The sequence below is a fragment of the Mobula hypostoma genome, chromosome 2 (genome assembly GCF_963921235.1).
Source record: "Mobula hypostoma chromosome 2, sMobHyp1.1, whole genome shotgun sequence".
Taxonomy (NCBI): domain Eukaryota; kingdom Metazoa; phylum Chordata; class Chondrichthyes; order Myliobatiformes; family Myliobatidae; genus Mobula; species Mobula hypostoma.
In genome coordinates, this window is record NC_086098.1 from 212296421 (window position 1) to 212314316 (window position 17896).

At 40.2% G+C, this 17896-nt stretch overlaps 1 protein-coding gene across 6 annotated transcripts in view; it reads left to right on the top strand.

Moving 5' to 3' along the window:
• LOC134336732 (breast carcinoma-amplified sequence 1 homolog) overlaps positions 1 to 16768 on the top strand; it is a 152790-nt gene extending 136022 nt beyond the window's left edge. For 3 of the 6 annotated variants that reach the window (XM_063031145.1, XM_063031163.1, XM_063031169.1), the window contains 2 exons: positions 5761 to 6042; positions 13472 to 16765. In XM_063031145.1, coding sequence (XP_062887215.1) covers positions 5761 to 6042; positions 13472 to 13546 — 357 coding nt within the window. In that variant the 3' untranslated portion in view covers positions 13547 to 16765. Of the gene's footprint in view, positions 1 to 5760; positions 6043 to 13471 lie in introns of all 6 variants that reach the window. The other 3 variants (XM_063031177.1, XM_063031154.1, XM_063031188.1) reach the window with 3 other exon arrangements.
• The last annotated feature ends 1128 nt before the right edge of the window (positions 16769 to 17896 follow it).

Consider the following 17896-nt stretch of genomic DNA (forward strand, 5'->3'; position numbering starts at 1 on the left):
GATGCAACTACCACAAGACAAAGGAGCAGAAGTAGGCCATTCGGCCCATCTAGTCTGCTCCGCCACTCCACCATGAGCTAAATTATTCTCCCATCTAGTTCCAATTTCCGGCTTTTTCCCCATATCCCTTGATACCCCAACTAATTAGATATCTATCAATCTCCTCCTTAAACACCCTCAGTGATCAGGACTCCACGGCTGTATGTGGCAACGAATTCCATAAATCCACGACCCTCTGGCTAAACAAATTTCTCCTCATCCCTGTTTTAAATGGGTACCCTCTAATTGTAAGACTGTGGCTTCTTGTCCTGGACTCACCCAAGGGAAACATCTACTCTGTCCAACCCTTTCAACATTCGAAATGTTTCTATGAGATCGCCTCTCATTCTTCTATACTCTAATGAATACAGTACAAGAGCCGACGAACACTCCTCATATGTTAGCCCCTGCCTTCCAGGAATCATCCTCCTAAATCTTCTCTGAACTCTCTCCAACATCAGTAAATCCCTTCTAAGATAGGGAGCCCAAAACTGCACACAGTATTCCAAATGAGATCTCACCAGTGCCCCATAGAGCCTCATCAACACCTCCTTACTCTTATACACTATTCCTCTTGAAATGAATGCCAACATAGCATTCTCTTTCCTTACTGCTGATCCAACCTTGTGGTTAACCTTTAGGGTATCCTGCATAAGGACCCCCAAGTTCCTTTGCACTTCCGATTTTTGAATTTTCTCCCCATCTAAATAATAAAATGCCGGCCTCGTAAAAACAAGAATAGTTTGCTACGGAAACACTGTCATGACGGTACCCCGATAACTCCACTGTCGAGTTAAGGACTATTCTTCTTCTTCTTCTTCTACTTTATGGCATGTTTGGACAAACACACAAATCCCAGATCCCACAATATTTTCATAAGATCAGGATTTTTCATGCACAGTACTTAGCGATGGTAAGCTTAGCAAACGAAGCAGCAGAAGAATAATTTGAGAACTAGGGTGAGTAGAGGAACAGATCAAGATGTATTTTAGGGATATGATTTTCACAACATGTTATAATTCTGCACGTTGAACTAAACATTTGATTTTTCAAGTAAAGTATTTATTGTCAAAAAAAAACAACACAAATATAATACTTAATAAGATGAAGGTTGATAGATTCTTGATTGATCAGGGCATGAAGAGATACGGGAAGAAAACAGGACTGGGTTGAGAGGAAAATTGAATCTGCCGTTATGAAATGAAGGAGCTGATTGGATGGGCCAATTGGCCTAATTCTGCTCCTATATCTTATGGTCTTATAATTTGCACGGCCATATAAAAATATTCAGATCTGACATGCACTCGAGTGATCAGCCTGCATGTGCATTATTAACATGCAAAGGATTTCTTTAAATTTATTTTTAAAATGTTGCAAAATTTGAATTTCATTTCAATTTTAAAAAGTATTCCAAATCCTGTTTATACAGGCTGTTTAGCAGTCCAGTCCAGTGCTCTAGTCTCCTCAGACGCATTGGTTTGAATGCCACCATTGTCATCATGTGCATACCTGTCCATTCTCTTGGGGCTGCATGAGATAGCAGTTAGTATTATGTTATTTCAGCGCCAGCGACCCGGGTTTAATTCCACCATTGTCTGTAAGGAGCTTGTGCATTTTCCCGATGACCATTTGTGTTTTCTCCAGGTGCTCCGGTTTCCTCCTACAAAGATGCAAAAGTTAGTAAGTTAATTGGTCACATGGGTGTAATTGAGCAGTGCAGCCTCATTGGCTGGAAGGGCCTGCTACTCTGGTGTATCTTTAACAATAATGAAGCCTCTAATTATCTCCTCACAGGATACCTATTTGCTTTTTATTCCTAAATTCTAGCCGCGTGAATTCATATTGGCAATATTTTTCAATCACTATTCTATCCAGCTCCAGTTTTCTTGGAAATATTGTGATTAACAGTGTTGAGCTCTGATTCAAGCCTTGGCCCAAGGCATTGTTAAGTCTGTTAATGCCATGTTTTCCAACCTTAATCACTCATTATTCTCTCTACCATCCCAAATTTATTCAGATCACTTTCCACACATATACATAGAACCACAAGTTGTCCTGTCTGTTGGCCAATCTTACAACATTTAGTTATGTTTACTCTCTCACTCTCTCTAAAATTCTGATGATTCACAATGCTTCTATTTGGAAATCCCAATGGTTCAGCATCTCACTTATCAGGAGATGTTTCCTGGGTGCTCTTGAAACTTACTGGGATCCCTTTGGCTGTGCTATCTTAAACTCACCAGGATCCCATTTCCTCTGCTCCCTTGAAACTAGCAGGAGCACCACTGGTCATATGTCCTTGAAATTCATTGGGACCCTTTTTCTTATGCTCCTTTGAAACCTATTGGAGCTCTGTTTGCCATGTTTCCTTGAAATTTACCATATTCATAGACACAAGAGATTCTGCAGATGCGGTAAGTCCTGATGAAGAGTCATAGCCCTAAATATTGACTCCTTAGATAGATAGATATACTTTATTGATCCCGAGGGAAATTGGGTTTCATTACAGCCACACCAACCAAGAATAGAGCATAAATATAGCAATACAAAAACCACAAACAATCAAACAACAAAATGCAAACTATGCCAGATGGAAAATAAGTCCAGGACCAGTCTATTGGCTCAGGGTGTCTGACCCTCCGTGGGAGGAGCTGCAAGTTCGATGGCCACAGGCAGGAACGACCTCCCATTCCGCCCAGTGTTGTATCTCGGTGGAATATGGCCGAAGTCCAACAGTAAAAAGTTCAATATCCAGTCTACAAACACGTTCCTCGATCGTAATATGACCCGGATTGCACCATCTGTTGTTAACCAGAACAGTAAGCACCCAACTCCTTTATGCTTACCACTCTCAGTGCACTTCCGGTCAGCCCGAACAGTCTGGAAGCCATCCATGGAAAAGTTTTGTTCGGGTATGTCCTCGTGCAGCCCCGTTCCAGTGAAACACATAACACTGCACTCCCGAAATGTTCTCTGACGCCTGGCTAGCGCCGTGAACTCATCCATTTTATTACCCACCAAACTCCTCTTCTCCGTAAGTCTCTGTTGTCTCGACCCGGTCCTCTTTCCTCAACTTTGTGATCCCCCTCTGCATCCTCTGTGTGTTTTCCTCCAGATTTCAGCAGGGGTGTCCACCGCTCTGCTCGCTAAACTGGCCGGCATAAGCGCAAGCAGCTGGTCCCTGGAATAGACAATGGAATAGACAGTAGACAACTTATTCCTCTCCAGAGATGCTACCTGACCTGTTGAGTTCCTCCAGCATTTTGCGCATATTCACTAGATAACTGTTATAATGTGTAATTTCTTTAAAAAAGGTGAATTAAAAGTGTGTTGAGGTATAACATGGAAAAACTTCCAATAAATCAGAATATCTTAATTTTTAATTCCGTTTTAATTGCGCTTCCCACTCCTGTTCTGACATGTATTCCCATGGCCTCCTTTGTAGCATGACAAGGCCACCCTCAGGATGGAGGAGCAACACCTTGTATTCCATCTGGGTAGCCTCCAATCTGATGGCATGAATATTGATTTCTCCTTCTGGTTTTAAAAAAAAATCCAACCCCACCCCTCTTCTTCTATTGCCCACCCTGACCTCTTACCTCTTCTCACCTGCCTATCACCTTCTCCTGAAGCCCAACTCATCCTTTCCTTTCTCCAATGGTCCACTCTCTTCTCCTATAAGATTCAGTCCTCTCTAGCCCTTTATCATTTCCTACCCACCTACTTCACCTATCACCTAGCTATTCTCATTCCCCTCTCCCCCACCATTTTATTCTGGCATCTTCCCTCTTCCTTTCCATTCCTGAAGAAGGGTCTCGTCCTGAGCTGTCGACTATTGATTCAGTTCCAAAGATGTGACCTGACTTGCTGAGTTCCTTCAACATTTTATGTGTTGCTTTGGATTTTCAGCATCTTCTGAATTTCTCGAGTTTAGAATATCTGCCAGTCTGACACCTCCAAAATCCCAAGGAAGTTGGATTAACCACATTCTACTATATTTCTGTTACAGAAATCCTTCCAATTTTTACACCACATCTCCAGCCATATTTATTCATTGTGATTACTTCTTTTTAAGCAATCCCACAGGATCAAGAATAACTTGCTTCCATGCTCATTTTATAGTAAGTCATAAGGGCAATGTGAGAACACAGGCTCTTCCACGGGTAAAGAAGTTTTACGTTGACGCAATCCTTGTATCATTTTTGCCGAGTTTCTGTGTGCTCCTGATGTATGGACTCAGGGTATTGAATACTAGCTCAAATACTCTTGCTCCGCTTTGTGTTATCATGGGATGAATACTGTCAAGAAGTCACAGGACACTGCATTTCATTAAGGTTTTGAGCACATCCTTGAACCTTCTCCCCTGTCTGCCTTGTGTTTCCATCATGCAACAGGGCTCAGGATGCTCTCACTCCATCCTCCTGCTGCCCCACTAGGGATAGGGTTCCCCTTGTCCTCAGCTACCACCCCACCAGCCTCCGGGTCCAACATATAATTCTCCGTAACTTCTGCCACCTCAACTGGATCCCACCACCAAGCACATCTTTCCCTCCCCCACCTTCTGCTTTCCGCAGGGATCGCTCCCTACGTGACTCCCTTGTCTATTCGTCCCCCACCCCCCATCCCTTCCCACCAATCTCCCTCCTGGCACTTATCTGTGTAAGTGGAACAAGTGCTACACATGCCCTTACACTTCCTCCCTCACCACCATTCAGGGCCCCAGACAGTCCTTCCAGGTGAGGCGACACTTCACCTGTGAGTCAGCTGTGGTGATATACTGCATCCAGTGCTCCCAGCGCAGTCTTCTACATATTGGCGAGACCTGACGCAGGCTGGCAGACCGTTTCACTGAACACCTACGCTCTGTCCGCCAGAGAGAGCAGGATCTCCCAGTGGCCACACATTTTAATTCCACGTCCCATTCCCATTCTGATATGTCCATCCATGGCCTCCTCTACTGTCAAGATGAAGCCACACTCAGGTTGGAGGAACAACACCTTATATTCCATCTGGGTAGCCTCCAACCTGATGGCATGAAAATTGACTTCTCTAACTTCTGTTAATACCCCTTCTCCCCTTATTACCCCATCCCTTATTTTTTCTCCCTTTCTTTCTCTCTCTTTTTTCTCCCTCTGTCCCTCTCACTTTATCTTCCTCTGGTGCTCCCCTCCCCCTTTCTGTCTCCCTAGGCCTCCCGTCCCATGATTCTCTCCCTTCCCCAGCCTTGTATCCCTTTTGCCAATCAACTTTCCAGCTTCTTAGCTCTATCCCTCCCCCTCCTGTCTTCTCCTATCATTTAGGATCTCCCCTCCCCCTCCCACTTTCAAATCTCTGACTATCTCTTCTTTCAGTTAGACCTGATAAAGAGTCTCGGCCCGAAACGTCAACTGTACCTCTTCCTATAGATGCTGTCTGGCCTGCTGTGTTCCACCAGCATTTTGTGTGTGTTGTCAGGATATAACATCCATTTTATGAGTCTGGTGTCTGTCATGCCTTGCCCAATAGAGCAAACTAAGTGTAACTTTGCTTAGTTTGTTGGCCTGAAGAGAACACTTCAATCTATACTTCTAGTGAATTTGAATATATTTAACAACAGCAACCATATGGCAGCTATTATGTTACCAATACTGCAATAAAAAGCAAAAAATAAATCAATCTATAGCAAGAAGCTTTCAAGTGATAACAGAAAATTGTGATAAAAATGATTGCATCCTTTCATAGGAATCAGACCTGACAGATGAACCTGCAAAAAAGGAAGTCGAAATAGGGGAAAATTCTGTGCAACTACCAAAAAAGGCCAGCGACAATTCAAAACAGAAAAAGTCAATCCCAGAGGGCAAAGAAGAAACTTGGAGAACAAAATCTTTGGAAGTGCTTCCTCCCACACAACAACCAAGCACTATTTCAGAACCAATAGCAAATGGCAGTAATAACAAAACCAAAGAAACGTCTGAGAAGAGAACAGAAAAGAAGCAATCATTTGGGATGTTCCTAAAACAGTTGGTATGTTAAAAGGAGCTCAGATCAAACAAGTATCTGAAACCTTTCCAACTTCAATATTAGAAAGCAACTTAAATGTATATTTGTCATTTTTAATTCATTGTTGAGTTTAGGATTGTCAAGCTGTAATGCTAAGTTTGCTTCTGTCCCAAACTCTCCCAATCCTTCCAATAATTTTCTATTTACGTAATATATCTCACTAAGTTAATGAAAGAATTTTAGGGCTTGCAATTGTTGTACTGCAAAGAGAAATAAAAAGTAGTTAAATTCATGAATTGAAAAACTCAATTTCAAAATTCCAATTGAAATTCAACTTCAAAGCATGGTTTAAGGCTCAAATCTACAAATATTGTAAACTCAGCAGTAATTAGAAAAACGGTTGAATTTCCTTATTGACTGGCCCATGCATTCAGTTTTTCTTTCTCCTTGTCTCAATTCCCTCACTGTTGTGCAAGACTAAAGATTGAGAATTATCTCTCCAATGGCCAGCAAATGGCAACTCATGTTAAATTGGCACTCCATAGAAACACATATGAGCTTTGTGCAAGATTCCATGACACTCAAATATCTAATAAAACAGGACATGTACAGGAGACTTATCCAAAGGCCTTTCATTCATGGGCTTTTGGCCTGACCTTCAGAGGAAGTCAGTGCTGTTATGAGAGAATGGGTTACAGGAGTACAGAGAAGTGAATGGTGGAGAGAAGGAGAATTGAGTAGGAAGAAAATCATGGAAGGAAGATTGCAGAATGCAGGGTGAGTGGATTGCAAGATGGAGAGATTTGGTCAGGCAGATCCTTGGAGTACTTGTGCAGAGTGGCTGAAGAAGTCAGGGAGACAATGAAGTCCAGAAGCCTTCGGTGGCAAGGGGAAAGATCAGTGAGAGCATTCAATAATAAAGAATACTTAAGAGTGAAGCTGCCCGGAAAAAAATAGATGCATCAGGTTTCTTGGTAGCTTCTCACCTCTAGTCAGGATCCCCAAGGCCTTGTCGTTCCAGTTAAGTCCAGTCTTACTATATGGCTCCACACTGTAAGCTCTCTGTAGAATAGCAAAATGTAGCATTTAATATCACAACCTAAAATAGCACCGTCTGCAGACGATCCATGCCTGCAGATTTTGGGATATTCACAACAGCAGTTTTTATAAAATTCCAACATGAAACATTTTTTTAAAAAAGCATAATGCTATGTGAAAGAATTTCTGGGCTGACATGCTTCCACTGCCTCCCATGTCTGTGCAGATGAATGTGTTGGAATAATTTACAACGACTATCTTTCAATGCAGGCCACATCTTATAAATGAATTTGATTATGTAATTATAAACACAAGAGATTCTGCAGATGCTGGAAAACTTAAGCAATACACACAAAAAATGCTGGAAGAACTCAGCAAGTCAGGCGGCATCTGTGGAGGGGTATATACAGTCATCGTTTCTGACCAGGACCCTTCATCAAGACTGGAAAGGAAAGGGAGAGAAGTCAGAATAAGATGTGGAAAAGGGGAATTTTTGTGCATGCGATTAATCAGATTTTAACCAGGTTTAAAGTTACTCAGCAATGTTGTTTTTAAATACTGTAACTCTATATTTAACCAATACTGGATATGCATGTACATAACTTATGGGCCACCAGTTTAGCAAAACATATTGCATTATAATTTGTGACCATAACACCACAATACCCCAATTTCTATCACAGCATAAGAGCTGTTTAACTTTCACAGCTGGCCTCATGTTTAGATTTTCCATCTACTTTATGAAGTAATCCACTGTGAATATAGATCTAAAATTTGGAAAAAAATACATCAGATTTAACAAAAGCTGCAGGCTTATTGAAAGAAGAACTGAAATATAATCCAGACAAATAAAGGATATTCTCCTAGGAGTATCTTTGGCTTCATACTTCACAGTCAAGAAGGAAGTTTGTTAGTGTGTTTAATCTTTTGTTTAATAACCAAAGAAACTGAAGTTAATAGATGGTTTTATCATAAAATCTTATGGTTAATTATCATTTTTAATTTTTTAAAATAGAAGGCTCTGACGGGGACGTTGAGCTTGTCCAAATTTTCAATCGGTACAAAAAAGGAATTTTGTCTCTTCAAGTACAATAAGTATGCATTCTAGCTACTAACACCAGCTGGTTTCCCTTCATGCAAGTTACACATTATTTTGATGATTAATATAAAGCAATGGTGCAACTTTAAATAATGACAGAGTTACCATTCATCACTACACGGGTAACAAGCACATTAATGGATGTAATGATTATGATTTCTGAATTGAACTATTAGATCTAATCACTATTCCTTTCAATTGTATTACTCTATTGCGTATTTTTAGTGTTTTGTTAAGCATTTTCCATTTGTTCTCGTCAACACTGTTTTGAAAATTTAATTCTCAGTTTTTTTTTACAACTTTGGTAATCTCATCCATGGATCTTTCATGGCTGACACAATTGGTCTCAGCATCCCTGATTAGCACGGATTTTCAATTGTTCATCAACTACCTGCTTTAGGGGCCCAAGTGCAGATGTCAGAACTGCAGGACTCTGATGACCTTCATGGTTAAATAGTCTGCTGTGACTCATTGTAATGCTCGCAATAAAATAATGCCAGTTTGTATGAGGTTCAAGGATAATTGTCAGTTTGGCAAACAACTAAAATATTCATAATAAATTTTCCCCGGAACAATGTTGCTTTTCTTTGAAAAGAACCAAATGTTCTACATTTTCCACAGTCCAGTAACCTTGGTTGAATACTGTGGATAATTTCTGTTTAATCTGTGTTATTTTCAGGTCAGTATATCACTATTGTTGCTACGTTATAGAGAGAAAATAAATAAATCAGCTAGCTGATCTAAAATGGGGCAATGACAGAAATCCCAAGGTGCACTCAGAGTCGCTGTGAGGAAAATCATTTAAGGTTCCCATTCACAAAATTGCGAAAGTAGACACTAGTATCGAAAGCAAACACATGTGAATGGTTTAGGAGAAAAGGGTTAAACTCAGCATGTGAACTATTCCGCGGTCAAAGAAATCACCAGTGTCAGCTACCATCCGGAATAAACTTGAATGGTCAAAATACCAGAGAGCATGTATCGGAACTTTCTGCAGGGAAGGAAAAAAATTAAAAGGAAATGTTAAATGGTAAATTTATGATATACAAAGCTGAGACAGGGTAGGTTGAGAAAGTGGTTAAGAAAATATCATATTGAATCCTTGTCTTTATTTATATTATGTATTTTTGTTAAATCCATCAAAACTACAGTCCCCGGCCTTGCATGCCAGAACTTAACTATTTGTGGAATAATAAATATTATACAGCGAACCATTAAAAATATAAGAAAGAGTAATACCATGGGCAAAAAAATACAAGAGCAAGGAAGTTAAGACGAACCTTCAAAGAGGATGTAGAGAGGTAGGTAGAGAGCTGAAAAACAGGACCTTCACGGTGACAATCTCTGAATTGCTGCCTGTGCCATGCATCAGTGAGGGCAAGAATAGAATGATTTAGAAGATGAATGCGTGGCTGGTGCAGGGGGCAGGGTTTCAGATATATGGATCATTGGGATCTCTTCTGGGGAAACTATGACCTGTACAAAAGAGACGAGCTATGCCTGAACCCAAGGGGGAACCAATATCCTTGCAGGCAGGCTTTCTGGAGCTGTTGGGGAGGGTTTAAACTAATTTGGCAGAGGGATGGAAACCGGAGTGATAGCACTGAGGATAGAGAAGTTTACAAGCAGAGGTAGTGTATGGTGAGATTGTCAGGAAGGACAGGCAGATGATAGAGCAAAATTGCAGTCAGTGGGATGAGTTGCAGTGTAAAAGAGCGACAAAACTGAAAAGGGTGACAAATATAGGACTGAAGGTGTTATATTTGAATGCACAGAGTATATAAAATAACATAGATGATCTCGTAGCACAGTTAGAGATTGGCAGTTATGACATTGTGTGTATCACTGAGTCATGGCTGAAAGATAATTGTAGCTGGGAGCTTAATATCCAAGGATACACGATTTATCGAAAAAGCAGGCAGGTAGGCAGAGGAGGAGGAGTGGCTCTGCTCGTAAAAAATGAAATCAAATATTCAAAACGAGGTGACATTGGATCGAAAGATGTAGAAGCCTTGTAGTTAGAGTTAAGAAACTGCAAGGGTAAGAAGACACTGAAGTGAGTTATTTACAGACCTCCAAGTAGTAGCCAGGATGTGGACTACAAATTACAGTGGGAGATAGAGAAAGCATATCAAAAAGGCAATGTTACATTAGGCATGGGAGATTTCAATTTACAATTAGATTGGGTGCTGGATCCCAAGAGAGAGAATTTGGAGAACACCTTTGAGATGGCTTTTTGGAGCAGTTTATGGTTGAGCCCACCAGGACATCAGAAATTCTGGATCGGGTATTGTGTAGTGAACCAGATATGACTATGGAACCTAAGGAAACAATGATCATAATATGATACAATTCACCCTGCAATTTGAGAAAAAGAAGCTAAAGTCAGATGTATCAATATTACAGTGGAGTAAAGGGAGTTACAGAGGAATGGGAGAGAAGCTGGCCAAAGTTGATTGCAAGGAGACACTAGCAAGGATGATGGCACAGCAGCAATGACTGGCACAGAATAGATACATCCCAAAGAAGAGGATGTATTCTAAAGGCAGGTTGATGCAACCATGGCTGACAAGGGAAGTCAAAGCCGACATAAAAGCAAAAGAGAGGACATGTAATAGAGCAAAAATTAGTGGGGAGTTAGAGGATTGGAAATTTTTAAAAACCAGTGAAAGGCAACTTAAAAAAAAAACATAGGAGGAATGATGAAACGTAAAGGTAAGCCAGCCAGTTATATCAAAAATAATATTAAAACCTTTTTCAGATATATGAAAAGTAAAAAGAGAGGTGACAGTAGATATTGGACTACTGGAAAATGACGCTGGAAAGATTGTAACCAGAGACAAGGAAATGGCATACAAACTGAATAAGTATTTTGCATCAGTCTTCACTGTAGAAGACACTAATTGTATGCCAGAGGTTTGAGAGTGTCAAGGGGCAGAAGTGAGTGTAGTTACTATTACTAGGGAGAAGGTTCTTGAGAAACTGAAAGGTAAGATAAGTCACCTGGACCTGATGGACTATACCCTAGAATTCTAAAGATGCAGCTGAAGAGATTGCGGGGGCATTAGTAATGATTTTTCAAGAATCAATAGATTCCAGCGTGGTTCCAGAGGACTGAAACATTGCAAATGTCACTTCACTCTTCAAGAAGTGAGGAAGGCAGAAGAATGGAAATTATAGACCAATTAACCTGGAATTCTTTGAAGAAGTAACAAGTAGTGTAGACAAAGGAGAATCAGTGGATTTTGTGTACATGGATTTTCAGAAGGACTTTGACAAGGTGCTGCACATGAAGTTGCTAAAAAAGAGAGAAACCCATGGTACTACAGGAAAGATACTAGCATAGATAGAGCATTGGCTGATTGGCAGGAGGCAAAGAGTGGAAATAAATGGATTCCCACTTTTCCGACTGGCTTTTGTTGACTTGTGGTGTTCCACAGAAGTCTTTGATGGGACCACTTCTTTTTGTGTTATATGTCAGCAATTTAACCGATGAAATCGATGGCTTTGTGGCCAAGTTTGTCGACAATATGAAGATAGGTAGAGGGGCAGGTAGTGCTGAGGAAGCAGAGAGGCTGCAGACAGACTAAGACAGATTAGGAGAATGGGCAAAGCGGTGGCAGATGGAATACAGTGTTGGGAAACGTATGGTCATGCAGTTTTGTAGAAGAAATGAAACCATAGACTATTTTCTGAACAGGGAGATAATTCAAAAATCTGGAGTGCAAAGGGATTTGAGAGTCCTTGTGCAGGATTCCCTTAAGGTTGATTTGCAGGTTGAATCAGTGGTGAGGAAGGCGAATTCTTGGAGTATTGTGAGCAGTTTTGGGCCCCTTACTTAAGAAAGGATGTGCTTACATTAGAGAGGGTTCAGAGGAGCTTCAGGAGGATGATTCCAGGAATGAAAGGGTTACCAAGTAAACAGCGATTGGCCTGTACTTGCTGGAATTTAGAAGAATTAGGGGGGATGTCACTGATACCTATCGAATGTTGAAAGGCCTAGAAAAGGTGGAAGTGATTTGGTGGTGGAATCTAGGTCCAAAGGCACAGCCTCAAAATAGAGGTATGTCCATTTAGAACAGAGATGAGGAGGGTAGAAGGGGGAGGAGGCTACCCTCCTTAGCCAGAGGGTAGTGAATCTATGGAATTCCTTTCCACAAGTGGCTGTGGAGCCAGATCGCATTTAAGGCAGAGTTTGATAGGCTCTTGATGAGTTAAGACTAGAAAGGTTCACGGGAGAAGGCATGAGAATGGGGTGGGGGGTTGTGGATCAGCCATGCCAAAATTAGGAGCTGACTTGATAGGCCGAATGGTCTAACTCTGTTCCTACATCTTATGGTCTTATACGTAAGAATAAAGTGTCCTGATTCTAGTTTTAGACTTGGAATGTTGACAATCCCTTTCCTCCCATAGATGCTGAATTGACCAGAGATCCTCAGACAGGTTGCTCCCTGAACGTTTATGTAACCCTGCTTCACTCACAACTGGAAAAGACATAAAAAAAAGATTAGACAGAGTGCAGAAAAGATTCCAGGGATGAGCGACTGTGATTACATGGATAAGCTGGAGAAGGAGGCCACTTGGTCCACGGAGCTCATGCCAGATCTCAGAGCAATCCTATCAATCTACCTCTCCTACTATGTCATAAGGAGGTATGAGAATGGAACTAGTTGGATTGCTCTTCCACAGAGCCAGTGTAGTCTCAACGGGCCAAGGTAGACTATTTCTGTTCTGTATCTATTCTGGTGCCTATTCCCAGTTCACCAGATATTAAATGGATGGCATGTTAGTGTAGCAATTAGTGTAACAGTATTACAGTGCCAGCGACCCAGGTACAATTCCACCATTCTCTGTAAGAATTTATATGTTCTCCCCAAGAAGCACGGGTTCCCTCCGGGTACTGCGGTTTCCTTTCACATTTATTGTGCATGTGGCCTGGTTACACAACAATGCTATTAATATAAACGCTGGAGACCGGTGCTAAGATTCATGGTTCTTTCCTGGCAGAAACCGAACTCGGCACGCACGTACAGATCAATACGCACCTAATAGCGCATGCTCAGTATGCGCCTAATAGCGCATTCAACGACGTGTTACTAAAACATAAAGTAGTCCCTTATTATACTGTAGGCTATACTGCACAGTATTCAAAAGGCATACAGGTTGGTCACACAGTTGTAATTGTGCAGCATGAACTCGTTGAACCAGAAGGGACTGTCACCATGCTGTATTTCTAAATAATTTTTTTTAAATAATTATTGTTAAAACTGCATCTGTAATTATTAATGTTGTCATCTTCATTTTTCTGCTTTACAGGGAGGGAAGAAGACAGCAGATGCTGCCGTGCAGACAGATCCTGTTGTTATCCATCCTGCAGGGAAAACGAAGTGATTCTGGCCTGCAACAGCTCCACTCCACCCCCAGGAAGCTTGGCAACATGCAATACTACTCGGTGAACTCGCAGACCACACACATCTCTGACTAGCCCTTTTGTATCTTTATGAATCAGGATGTGCCCAAGAATATCATCTGAATTTTATTTCAGTTAATTGATTAAGAGACTTGCAGCAACTATCTGAACTTTTTACATTACATTTTTAGATTTAAATTACATAATTTTCTATGTATTAGATAATTTCACTAATGGTATTGGTAATTAGTTTTAATTTTTTTTATAATAACATCAAATACTTAATACAGGAAAACATGCTGCTTCTCATATTTTTTCAGGGCACTTGCATATCACAGGGTTGAAATATCATCGCAAACCAGCAGTACTGAGCTAAAGTGATTCATTATCATCGTCATTAACTTGTCTTCTTGAACACCCAATGGAGTAAAAAACAAACTACTGGGGGGAAGCTCAGCAGGCCAATCAGCATCTGCGAAGGAAAGGGGTGGTGTATGTTCTGGGTAAAGACCATGAATCAGGACCAAGAAAGTAGAGGGAACGTGCTATATAGACGTAAGAAGGTGGGCTGATACAGAGGCTGGGGAATGATTGGTGCAACCAGATGAGGGTGGGGATGGAGCCAGGTGAAGAGGTGGAAGAGATGGTGTAGAATCAGAGACTGGTAAATGATAGGTACAAGTACTCCCTCCCTTACTAGTTCCATCTGCCTAATCTCCCCCAATCTCCCTACCCCATTATCTGGTTACACCTTCCGCGCACCAGCCTCCATCTCTACATCCCCTCCTCCACTGCCCGACACCATCTGCCTGTCATCTTACCCTATCCCTTTCATCTGGTTCCACATACCAGCCGCGGTTCCATCATGCCCTTCACTTCTACGTATATACTGGCTTTCTATCCTCTGTAGTACCCTCTGTATCCTGATTAAGGTCAAGATCTGATACGTTGATCACCTCCTTTGCCCTCACAGATACTATTTGAGTTCTCCCAGTGCTTTAGTTTTCGCTACATCTGCAGTTTTTTGTATCTCCACACCCAATAAAGTAGTTCATTATAATGCAGTGAAGTTAATACATATTCCATTTGCTGCAATGGTGACCTGATAGTGGCTTACAGACAAGCTTTAGCAAATTATCTCCACTCAGTAGTAGGATGCCATGTAGATAAGTTAATGCATTTTGATCTGCCTCCAAAATTCATTCCACTGAAATTTATTCCATATTTAGTATTACCAACTTGGAATAAATTTCTTTACAATTTTCACTCTAGATGTTATATGGCAATGAATGTTTTGAGTATATTAACAATAAGTACTATGTACCAGGTTTGTGATTAGATTTGGGATTAAAATTGCATCCTAACATTGTTATTTTAAACGTTGTTAAAAATTAAATTGAATCAATGCTCCTAAAAATGCTTAACCATTACTACAAAATAACCCTGGTGGAAGAAATTCAATATAGGTTGTGTCCGTACACCAGGGGGCAACAAAAACCTTAATTTGAAGGAAAGAGGATTTGACTAGTTTTTCACACTTTTGTTTTAGATGGATTTTCTTTCAAATGATTTCAAAACAGATAAATACAAGTTGGCATGATGATAAAATTTAATTATTTCTGATACTTTAAATATCAAAAGGTGAAGTATCACACAAATGTTTGGAGAAAAACTCAGGGTTCGGTAAAGTTTTCTAAAAAGTTCAAAGGTCAAAGTTCAAAATTCAAAGTTTATTTATCATCAGAGCACATAAATGTCACCATATACAGCCCTGAGATTCATTTCCTTGCAGGCGTACTTCATAAATCCAATAGCCATAATGGAATTAACGAAAGACTGCACCAACAGGGTGGACAACCAGTGTGTAAAAGATATTAAACTGTGCAAATACAAAAATAAAGAAAAAATTAATAATAATAACAATAATAAATAAACAAGCAATAAATATTGAGAACATGAAATGAAAAGTCCTTGAAAGTGAGTCCATAGATTGTGGGAACATTTCAATGATGTGGCAAGTGAAGTTAAGTGAAGTCATCCCTCTTGGTTCAAGGTCCTGATGGTTGAGGGGTAATAAGATTTCCTGAACTTGCTGGATTGAGTCCTGAGGTTCCTGTATCTTCTTCCTGGTGGCATCAATGAGAAGAGAGCCTGACCTGGGTGGTGGGAATCCCTGATGATGAATGCTGCTTTCCTGCAACAACACTCCATGTAGATATGCTCAATAGTGGGGAGGGCTTTACCCATAATGAACTAGACCACATCCACCACTTTTTGTAATATATTCTGTTCATGGACATTGCTGTTTTCATACCAGACTATGAGGCAGCGAGTCAATATACTCTCTACCACACATCTATAAAATTTTGACCAAGTTTTAGCTGTCAAGTTGAGTCTTTGCAAACTCCTAAGTAAGCAGAGGCACTGTCATGCTTTCTTTGTAATCACACTTATGTGCTGGGCCCAAAACAGGTCCTCTGAAATGATAATACTGAGGAATTTAAAGTTGCTGACCCTCTCCACCATTGATCCACAATGAGTATTGGCACATGGACCTCTGGTTACCTCCTCCTAAGATCAATAATCAGCTCCTTGGCCTTACTGACATTGAGCAAGATGTTGTTGTGGTACCGCTCAGCCAGATTTTCAATCTGCCTCCTATATGTACACTGGAAATTAATGTATAATTTGACCAATTGAATTAGAGTGAAAAATAAATTAAAATAAGTTAAACAAATAATTATTTTATGCTTTAATATTCATAGCTAACAAAACTATCTTTGGTTAGTTTCTGGCAATAGTTCAACAAAGTTGTAAGTTAAAACCAAAATAATATTATTTTATTATAAAATAATTATGCTATAAAGCTTTCGTCATGTGTTAATTATGCTATTAAAACATGCAGAGATTCAGGAATTGTCGCCAACTGATTATGAACTGTTTTTCCTTTGGGCATTTCCTTTCAGGCTCTGTGCTTGCATTCTTTCAATTCATTTATACACAATTCATTGTTATTTAGAGCAATTAAAATTATTTTTACTGTTCAAAATCCTACTGGTATCCTTGTGTTTAATAAAATAACCATTTTATCAGATGTCCATTCAAATTTAGCAGTCCTGTCTAACATCTGTAAAGTGTTACCTTTAGTCAATTCACTATTGAAATCAATCAGTACTTAAGTTTATAGCTGCAGACATTTTGTAAGTTAACTGCTCATACACCAACCAAGGTTTCATCAACAATACAATAATATATGTTTTTATATGTAAGAATGTACTCCTTATGGGAAAAGACCCTTGCCAGCAATTTGTCTCACTAAAATCATCCGGTATGTTATCCAGACCGTAAGATATAGGAGCAGAATTAGTCCATTGGGCCCATCAAGTCTACACACAATTTCCCACTCATTTCCCTCTCAGCCTCAATCTCTTGCCTTCGCCCTGTATCCCTTCATGCCCTGACTAATCAAATATCTATCAACCTCTGCCTTAAATATACCCAATAACTTGGCCTCCACAGCCACTTGTGGCAAAGAATTCCGCAGATTCATCACTCTCAAGCTAAGAAATTTCTCCTCTTCTTCATTCTAAAAAGCTCCTCTATTCTGAGGCTGTGTGCTCTGGTCTTAGACTCCCCCACCATAGAAAACATTCTCTCCGCATCTACTCTATCAAGGCCTTTCAACATTCAATAGGTTTCAATGAGACCTCCCCTCATTCTTCTGAATTCCAGTGAGTACAGGCCCAGAGCCTTCAAATGTACCTCATATGATAAGTCTTTCAATTACAGAAAAATATTTCTGAGCCTCCTTTGAACCCTCTTCAATTTCAGCACATGCTTTCTTAGATAAGGGGCCCAAAACTGCTCACAGTTCTCCAAGTGAGAGCACATCAGTACCTTATGAAGCCTCAACATTACATACTTATTTTTATGTTCTAGTCCTCTCAAAATGAATGCTAACATTGCATTTGCCTTCCTCACCACCAAACCAATCTGCAAATTAACCTTTAGGGAATCCTGTTCAAAGACTCCAAATCCCTTTGCACCTCAGATTTTTGAATTTTCTCTCCATTTAGAAAATAGTTTGTACTTTTATTTCTTCTATCAAAGTGCATGACCATACATTTCCCGACACTGTATTCCATATGACACTTTTTTGCACATTCTCCTAATCAGTACCTGCCCTTCCACCTATCTTCATATCGCCTGCAAACTTTGCCATAAACCCATCAATTCCATTATCCAAAATATTGATGTATTACATAACAAGAAGTGGTCACAACACAGACCTCTGTGGAACATCACAAATTTCCGGCAGCCACCCTTTGTCT